This window comes from Anopheles marshallii, chromosome 3, assembly GCF_943734725.1.
Source record: "Anopheles marshallii chromosome 3, idAnoMarsDA_429_01, whole genome shotgun sequence".
Classification (NCBI taxonomy): Eukaryota; Metazoa; Arthropoda; class Insecta; order Diptera; family Culicidae; genus Anopheles; species Anopheles marshallii.
In genome coordinates, this window is record NC_071327.1 from 6377224 (window position 1) to 6387145 (window position 9922).

The 9922-nt window shown below is 47.8% G+C and overlaps 1 protein-coding gene across 1 annotated transcript in view; it reads left to right on the forward strand.

Moving 5' to 3' along the window:
* Positions 1-9519, forward strand: part of LOC128711950 (1-phosphatidylinositol 4,5-bisphosphate phosphodiesterase classes I and II) — a 63525-nt gene extending 54006 nt beyond the window's left edge. Inside the window, exons 5-18 of the mRNA XM_053806841.1 lie at positions 389-574; positions 1347-1544; positions 1605-1787; positions 1848-2028; positions 2098-2479; positions 4408-4580; positions 5237-5450; positions 5715-5872; positions 6640-6810; positions 6898-7414; positions 7627-8414; positions 8482-8591; positions 9064-9208; positions 9310-9519. Of these exons, the coding sequence (XP_053662816.1) occupies positions 389-574; positions 1347-1544; positions 1605-1787; positions 1848-2028; positions 2098-2479; positions 4408-4580; positions 5237-5450; positions 5715-5872; positions 6640-6810; positions 6898-7414; positions 7627-8414; positions 8482-8591; positions 9064-9208; positions 9310-9519 (3616 nt within the window). The remainder of the gene's footprint in view (positions 1-388; positions 575-1346; positions 1545-1604; positions 1788-1847; positions 2029-2097; positions 2480-4407; positions 4581-5236; positions 5451-5714; positions 5873-6639; positions 6811-6897; positions 7415-7626; positions 8415-8481; positions 8592-9063; positions 9209-9309) is intronic.
* The last annotated feature ends 403 nt before the right edge of the window (positions 9520-9922 follow it).

Below are 9922 nucleotides of genomic sequence, written 5' to 3' on the forward strand. Positions count from 1 at the left end.
TTCTTGGAAGCAATACAACGACGATCGACAGCAAGCGAAAAACTAAAGTGTCTGCTTTCATTCATTCTTTTCCAACCTGCTGTTCGAAATTGCATGGCGCTTAACTGAACGCAACCAGTAATGGCAAAAGCGCACTAAAAAAACGACAGCAAAGCAGAAACCAAATCGTTCTGAGGCGGAAAGACAGAGCGACAAAAAAAAAAACGCCCCGAAACAACTTAAATGCGGTTTATCGGATTACTGACGTTGTTTCGCATCAGGTTCCCCATTATACTGTGGCGCTCGCTCGCCGCTCGCATTCAGTTTGCATATTTATCCCGATTTAATTCTCGGTACTTTCCCCACTGTTCTTACATGTTGTGTTTTCTTCTGTCATCTGTCTTTACAGCATCATCAAAACGTTCGCCACGAACAAGGACGACCGGAGGCGCGTCGAGAAGGCGCTGGATGTGTCGGGGTTGCCGTCCGGGAAAGGCGATACCCTCGCACTGGCCAAGTTTCAGTTCGAGGACTTTTTTAATCTGTACAAAAACCTTTCCCAAAGAACTGAGGTGGAGAAAGTGTACGATGAGCTGTAAGTGTAATGGAGGGCTGGTGCTAAGTGGGTACTGCAAGGATAGATGAGACTGTAGATTGATCTGTCTGCAAGGCAGTGTGCGGCGTACTTCAGCTTGGATTATCTTCGACTTGGAACGATGGGACGGTCTGCTCTGCTTTAGGAAAAGTAATGCCCTGAGTACCACAAATATTGATTATTGTCCCCGGTAGCAGCACCATCTTGGGCAAGCGTTCCCGGGTGGATGGTAATCAGAACAGATCGAATGCAGCTTATACACTTCACCGCATCACACCGGAACCGCTCGGCAGACAGTGATTGATTTGCAGCGAGCAGTGGCCAGGCAGGGTTGGGAGGGTTCTTCTTTTTGAGTCGTTAAACATTCGATGGATGTAACAAACCGCTTCTGGTTTGGTTTGTTTTGCACTCTGCTGCTGCCTGACAAAAGGTTACGGTGTGCGGTGCTGGCGGTACGATGGTTTTGGAGAAGTGGCGAAAAGCCATCCCGGTTGGAATTGAAATGATTGTGAAGGATGGATCGTAACTTATCCTCCACTTGCTTTTTTTTTTCTTGGACTCTGCGGCCAGTAACAACTTGACTTTGCAAACAATTTACTGATATCTGTTTGCCCGAACGAAGATTGATTATCGGGATGGGGTGGATCGTATACTTGATCGGGTCGATCTTGCAAAGAACTGCCGCACGTTGCTAGGCCATTTCAGCAAATCGAATTCTCGATGGGTTCCGTTGCCCGTTTGCCCATGTATTTGTATCTTTTTCCAATTTCAGTGTCGGAACCTCGAAGCGGCGACTAATGTCAACGTCTCAGCTAGTCGACTTCCTGAACAAAACTCAGCGGGATCCACGGCTAAACGAGATCCTGCACCCGTACGCCAACACGGCCCGAGCCCGTGATCTCATCCAGGAGTACGAACCGAACAAGTTTAACGCCCAAAAGGGACAGCTAAGCTTCGACGGTTTCCTAAGGTACGGTTTGATTCCGCCATAGCAAATGGTCTTTACTAACCTGTTGCATTTTGCGGTTAGGTATCTGATGTCGGAGGATAATCCCATCATGGCGGCAAGTAAGCTAGACCTATCCGACGATATGGATCAACCGATGGCGCACTACTTCATCAACTCATCCCACAACACCTACCTGACCGGGCATCAGCTAACCGGCAAAAGTTCGGTCGAAATCTATCGTCAAAGTTTGCTGGCCGGTTGTCGGTAAGTAGCTGCACTGTAGAGTAGAGCTTTCGCTTTTTAATTATTCCGTCCTGGTAAAAGGTGTGTGGAGCTCGATTTCTGGAACGGACGTACTGAGGAGCCGGTGATCGTACACGGCTACACCTTCGTACCGGAGATCTGCGCCAAGGACGTGCTGGAAGCGATAGCGGAAACCGCCTTCAAAACGTCCGAATTTCCTGTGATACTGAGCTTTGAGAATCATTGTAATCCGCGGCAACAGGTAAATCCGGGGTCGTTTCTCGTTTGCTGTGTTCCAGATTAATGACACTTTATCTTTCCAACCGCACAGGCCAAGATAGCAAACTACTGTCGGGAGATATTCGGTGACATGCTTCTCGACCGACCACTCGATTCGCATCCGCTCGAATCGAACGTCGAACTTCCACCGCCGGCACTACTCAAGAGAAAGATTATAATTAAAAACAAGAAAAAACATCATCACCATCACCATCATCATCATAAAAAGGCCACCGTCGTGTCGAGCCCGCAGCAGCAACAGCTACCCCCGGCCGGTGGTACGGTTGGCAACAATGTCAGCAATAATAGTATCGCAGCTAATGCACATGCCACAACAGTTAACAACAGCAGTGCCACCAGTACCACCGTCGCCGCCACCATCAACTCACCCACCGGGGTCATGCCGGCCGTCAACAATAACAGTACAAACGCAGGTAATAGGAGGGTGGCATTTTTGATCCGGTTTATTTTGTTCGTCTTGTTGCTTTTTTTTTCTCTACGCTCGTTTTAAATGACCGAATAATGACACTCGGCAACTGTGGATGATAATGCGGGATGTGACAATGCGGTACGAGGAAGTACATGGCCCTTCAAGGGCGGGAAAGCGTGGAGTAAGCGTGAGGAGGGGTGGGTTTCCTCCATTTACAGATTGCGGACGTGGTTTTGTGCTACCGAACGGGAGTATTTGCAAATCGATTTTTGCTGTCTGCGGGAAAACGAGGGAAAAAGTCACAACGTCATCGCCATATTATATGCGGGTTCAACTTTTCCTGCCCACCACCAAACGCAAGCCCCGCGCACACACAAGGGTTTTGTCGAAAAGTGTCAACGTGATAGTTTCCGGAGACATGAAAGAACATGCCCAGGATTGGAATGAAAGTTTAATGCGACCGAGCTGCTACAGAGCTTTTGTTCGTCGTTGCGGCACAAAGGTGCACCGATGATCAAACGGCTAGGATGATTTTGTAGGTGTCAAACCTTGGAGAATAATATCCCTGAGTGTACGGTGGATGGAATGGGAAAATGCAATTGGATCGAATTGGAAAGGAAAGTTTAATTGAACCGGAGGAAATGTTTGTAAGCGCTGGAGCAGCATACAGGGGTGGAATACATTTGGAAATGAATAACCATACAAAGAGTAAGGAGATTCTTCGACGTGTGTTTGCTAGCAATCAAATCCACATCATCCCTAGAGCAGAGGAATGATTGTCAAGGTGTGAAATTAATCCAAATAGGAAATAATTGCTAGTATGACTACAACTGTACGCTGGAATTGTACGCCAGTGAAGTTGCTACATGCATCACTACCTTTGATGTAATTGTCAAAGGCATGTAGCACCTAAATGTATGCAATCATTTACCAACATTAGACGTAGTTCCAGATAGAAGTTTGACAGTTCAGTGCAATGGTGAGTTGGTTATTCTGCTAAAAAAGCATTTTTTGATAACATATTGCATACTTTCAGGAGCTAGAAGTAAGTGGCAAAAAAGTGTGCTGGTAGAATAAGCATTATAATTAGAATTATATTATACTGAGTATAGTTGGTAGACTGCTAATAATAGGCTAAGGGTGAAGAATTAACAATTAAGTGTTAAATTAAATGACAGTTCTTCAAATTTGCTCTCCTAAAAAATATTCTTTTCAATCGATGCTTCTGCGGAAACCATTCTATACAGCTCGCATATGTTTGCGTTCTTGCAAAAAGCATTGCCCGCATTCTCTTTCGTGGAACGAACACTTAGACATTCCGAAAGCGAATCTGTCTTCCGTACACTACTAAAGAGCTAAGCAAACAAATGTATTGCTATTTGCATACGCTCCAGGCTGATACTGCTAGAGCGCACTTAGCAATTGATGAACAGCGATTTAGTTCCATTACCGAGCGAGATCCCAGAAATCTCACTCCCCACCAGCGATGTGCTTGGTGGCTCAGGAAAACGCATTCCACCACATAAATCTCACTCACTGTGGAAGCTGTTGTACCGGATGCGATGGGTGCATTGCACTGCACAAACTTCCCGTCGTATATACGTGTGTAGTGTAACCGTAGGATTATGAGAAAGCGGGGAAGGTTGGCGGGTTGGGCGAAGAAAGTATCCCAATTTTTATCACATCAATTCCAGTTGTGACGTAAACACGAATCCACCACAAGCACGTACCCGGGATTGTGCTAGAGCCGGCAGGGATGGAAAAATGACGTTCCGTTAAAGTGCCTGCTTCATTAAATGACTTTCGCGTCTGCAGCTGCACGCTTTCTAGTTCACTCTTATTTACCACGCTTCTTTTCCTCCTTTCCGTTTTTTTTTCGTCCACACACCACACGGCAAATGCATCGTCATCACTGGTGCGGGGGCTCAGCAGCAAACGCAAGCTTACAGCAGTCGCAGCAAGATGAATCTAATGGCAACGTCACCGGCACCAGCAACCCGGTCCCCGTCAGCAACAACAATGGTACGGCAGCGGCACCACTAGCAGCACAGCAACAGCAAGCAACCGGAAACGGGGAACTACCGCACCATGCACCACCACTCCAGGTACTACACTTCCGGGGGCACACACATTCGCACACCAGTGCACCGCTGCACTCCTTTCCATAACACCAGTGGCTTTAGTGCGCTAGTTTTCCTTCCTGTTGCAAGCATACTATCGGTTCCGGTCCGATTCATACCGCTTGCTTCCGGTACTTCCTTGTAGAGGGTACGGCTTTTCCTTCTTGAGCTGCCGGTGCGATAAGCTCGCATAAGCAAGTCTTTGAAACCCGTTGGAAGGTATCGGCAAACGCCTGGCGCACTGTTCGAACACAGCTCAGCTCGCAATGGAAGCGATGCGAAAGTACGGGAAGATTGTCTGGCTGATGATGGGTACGATTGGTATCTTTATCCAGCCATTTTATCTGAAACTTATTGCACCGACTTGTGACTCGATAACTCTGCGGGACCAGAATGTTCTCGTACGACAATATGGGTGGTATGGATCAATTTACAATTGGGTACAATGGCAGCCAGCCGGGAAAATGAGATGTAAATAGTCGCAGCATGGTTTTTCGATGTGAGAATGTGCAAGCTTGTTTGTTATCTAAAGTAGTTCAATTATTCGTAGCTTTATACCGACCCAACAAACACTAAACGTCGTAGAAGTTGACTTCAGTAAAGCTAGCAAAACAACTTACCCCATTCTCCATTATTTGCAGCAAATTCGCCAAAGCTCAAAGGAAAGCACCGGCTCGTCGGATACGGATAGTTCGAGCGATGACGAATCCATGCCGGGTACGGCGGTCGGTCCGATCGGTGCGAACGAGGCAGACAAGGTGCCCCAAACCAAAGAGACTGAAGCGGGCGCGGAAATATCCGCCCTCGTCAACTACGTACAGCCGGTGCACTTCAGTAGCTTCGAAAATTCGGAAAGTATGTACAACACCCCATGTTACCACCAAAAAGTTGTCCCACACCCACCCATCGCACACACAAACTATCTCGTGGGATCTTTTCCATCCTATCGGGGGTTTGTGTGCGCCCGCCAATAGCGAACCCGGGAAAGCTTTCCCGCTTGGATCCCGTACAATTTTCCGTCCCAATTCACACGGGTGCAGTTGAAGGTGGACGAAAACGGCTGAAACCGTGTGCATCAATTCCTGTTTTTCTCTTCCTTGTATCTTTTTCCACTACCAGAAAAGGCACGCTTTTACGAGATGTCTTCGTTTGATGAGAAGCAGGCGACCACGCTGCTCAAGGAGCGTCCCATCGAGTTCGTCAACTACAACAAGCATCAGCTATCGCGCGTCTATCCCGCCGGTACACGCTTCGACAGTTCCAATTTTATGCCTCAGGTGAGTTGTTGCGAATGTTGAAACTTCAAGTACAATACGGGAACCCGTAGCATGATGTGCTGGAAGCTTTTGTGTACGCAAATGAGGGTGCATTGCATTTATTATCTGGAACCGGCAAGTGGCGTTCCTATTTTCCGAGCTAGCTGCAGCTAATGATGCAGCTGCGTAGTGTATCTGATTTGTGGTACTTTGGCAGCATCAAATAGAAGCGGTTTAATTGGATTAGAGGAACAAATCGGTATGCATATCCGACCTCGGTGTACCCGCCACTGGTGATTGGCATCGGTGGCAGTGTAATTATAATGACTGCGCTGTAAATCGATTGTGGCTGTATTGTTGTCTGCCCGGAATTGATTTCAGCGGCGGATAAAATGTGACAATTTATGTTGGTGTTTTTCAGAAGTACACACGGATAGATATAATTCGGTTTTAATTAAGCGAGATGATAGGCGATTGTTTGTTAGTTGTACAAATTGAGTTACGTTAGTGCTGTGCTTTCGTTTAATGACTAACTAAGCATTCATCATTGGGGTGAGCGGACGATGGTTTAGAGGTAGCCGAGTTGGAGTTAGCATCAGTATTAAATTCGGAAAAGGTCTACCTTCTAGGGCAGGACTTTTGACTGTTTCGACTGTCGTATTGGTATCGATGAATATAGTCAAGAATACTTAGATATTCACAATGGTCGCAAAACTCTTCTAAGCTTATATCACCGAAAGAAAAAACAAGAACAAATGGTATTCTAAACGGTTTGTGTATGTTTTCAGCTCTTCTGGAACGCTGGTTGCCAGCTTGTGGCATTAAACTACCAAACGCTTGACCTAGCGATGCAGCTAAATCTTGGCATTTTCGAGTACAACCACCGGTGTGGGTACATACTGAAACCAGAATTTATGCGTCGCAAGGATCGTCGATTGGACCCGTTTGCCGAGAGTACGGTAAGTAGAAGGCAAGAACTCGCCCCCCCGGCCACACACTAGGGAGTGTCTAATCTTCCGGATCTCTCTCCCTGTCTCTACTGGCAGGTGGACGGTATCATAGCGGGTACGGTAATGGTGACGGTAATATCGGGTCAGTTTCTCACCGACAAGAAGGTGGGCACGTACGTGGAGGTGGACATGTTTGGGTTACCGGCCGATACGGTGCGTAAAAAATTTCGCACCAAAATCGTACGCGACAACGGCATCAACCCGGTGTACGACGAGGAACCGTTCGTGTTCAAGAAGGTCGTGTTGCCAGAGCTTGCCAGCATACGGATAGCGGCGTACGAGGAGGGTGGCAAGCTGATTGGCCATCGGGTGCTGCCGGTGATAGGGCTGTGCCCGGGTTATCGACATTTGACGCTGCGGACTGAGGTCGGGCAACCGATACCGCTGGCCACACTCTTCCTGTGCATTGTGGTGAAGGACTACGTACCGGATGGGCTGTCCGATTTTGCCGAAGCACTTGCTAATCCGATCAAGTACCAGAGTGAGCAGGAAAAGCGCTCGAAGCAGCTTGCCGTACTGCAGGAAGACATGGAACCGACGGAGGAGGACTCATGTAAGGGTGATTTGAGAAGAGAGCTTCGTCTGTGTTTTCTTTCCATTACCCAACCATTGCGGACTAGTAGTTCTACCTTCTCGATGCTTTTTGTGTGCCATTTGTTCGCTTTTATTTATTGTTTTCTTATGTTCTATTTCCTCCTAATCCCTTCGCTCGCACTTTATGCTTCCCGCACTATTCCCACCAATTGCCACCCTAACGTGGATCAGTTGTCGTTGTATCCTTAGGTACGAACAAAAAGGGTGACACGTTGAAGTCGAGTGAAAACAACACCACCAGCAGTCCGGCGAGGCAACGTTCCGTGGCTGGAAATCAATCGTCGCAAGGAGCGGGCGGCACGATTGGAACGGCGGAGAGTGACGCTGAGCGAGAGCCACCCCTGGAAGCAATTACCAAGATGGTGGCTCTGCCAGTAGCACAATCATCATCCGTTGACCATCCTAGCATTCCTGCGTCAAAGCAATCAACGGCCAGAGAGCCGACGGTTGGTCCCATCATAACAACGACGACCAACACATCCAGCGCGGGTGTCGGTGATTCAGCAAACCATCCCGAGGGTGGCAAAATCGTAGCCGATCCGTTGGAGAAAATCTTCGAAGACAAGCAGATCCGCAAAAAGCGTGAGGCGTTGGAGAAGGAACTGAAGGCACTGAAGAAGAGTCACGATAAGGAGAAGCTTAAGATACACGCGGCACAGAAGAGTACCGACCTGGGTGGCGATGCCCCGGTGAAGAAGTCCAAGTTTGGCATGGGCAACAAGCTGGTGAAGCGTTTCAGTAGCAAAAATATGGCGGATATGAACGTGAAGGTACCACCGTGTGCGTCTGCGTCGGATGCGGATGTGACGGGTGATGCGCAGTCGGAGCGGTTGCGACAGATCTGTCGCGATCATGCTGGCAGCTATCGCGAGGTGCTGGAAAAGTATCACGAGATCATCTACACGATGGCGGAAGATTTGTTGCGCCAGTCACAGGATGCTCAGATGAAGCAGTTGAAGGTAAGTGAGAGGGAACGCTTTGAAGAGTCAACAGTAATTTGATGGTTAACTTCCGTTTTTTTGGCAGACGCAACTGGAGCGGGAAACGAGCGAGGTGATGCGACAACTACAATTGTCGCGCAAAAGTGAAGTTAAGCAGCTGGCAATGGTGCACAAAGATAAGGATGAACTGGAGAGGTTAGTAGCGATCATCTCAATATTATTGAAATTTGGGCATAATCACTCTCTGGACGAAGTTGGATCGATTAAATTCCAAGAAACTTCGTAATCAATTCTCAGTGACTGAAGATGTTCGGATCAACTCCGAAGTTCTAGTCTGCATCTCCTCAGAATTTCGGATCAATTCCGAATTCTGCATCTATTTCGCACTCCGGATCTATTCCGAACTTTGGAACCATTCTGAAATGAACAACTACTCTAGATCAATTCCATTAGTCTGTCCAGGACAATTCAAAGTATTGGTACTTCGAAGATCCCATAGAAGTTCGAAATGTAGAAAGGCTAAGGAATTTCCTCGGAATCAAATCTTGTGGATCAAAGTTTGAGTGGATTCGTGATTCTAGATGTCAGATTTCCCATCACGATTGAAATTTAATTAACAATTTTAAACTAGTAAAAGTACCCTTTGTGTTTCTTTCAACGTAACTAGAATGAAGCGCGAGGTGGACTCTACTCTGGTGGAGAAAGGCGTCACCGAGCGCGTCAGGCTGACGGCCACCTACGAACGCAAGCGAGACGAGCTCCAGCGACAGCACGATGCAGTAAAGCAAGGATTAGAAGAACACAAACTTAAGGTATGCGGGACGCTTTCAAAAATGTTTGCTACATCCCCATTGAAATCGCTCATGGCTTTTTGTATCGTTCCTTCCCACACCACACCCGCCCCCATCCGCAGGCACGGTCGATGCTGGAGAGGGAGGCAGAATCGCATGCCTTCATTTCGGACACATTCCTAGCGCATTTGAACACCAGCAACAGCACGACCAGCTGTTCGTCGGTCGGCGCCACCACCAACCATCCACCGACGACGTCCGTATCGAGCGGAAACATTTGCGGTGCCACCGGTACCACCCACGAGAACAACGTTAACAATGCTCACGCATAACCCGGCAAGGGCAAGAACGTGGGTCGCAGGAGCTAAACGGAACTGAGCTTACCGGTACCGGTACGGCAAACCTTCTGCATTCTCTGAGCCTGGTTCCCTTCGAGCGAAGATTCCGGTTCTCCGGTGGTTTATGTCATTGAAGGAGTTTAAGCGGAGAACAAGGTGTAGCGCGGAAGGTTTGTTTGCACCGTGCGGTATATTTATATATATTTGTAACTCGACAGCACAACCTACTTTAGCAAAACCAACTTATTGGCCTAATTACTGTTATCGTGTATTGCTGGTAATCATCGGGTAGTCGTATCTTAAAGTCGGTTAGCTCTCGTTTCGTGGTAGCGGGCTGGCCCAAACCTTTTTTCTCCCGAAAATCGAGCGACTCGTCTGATATCGTACGTGTAACGCA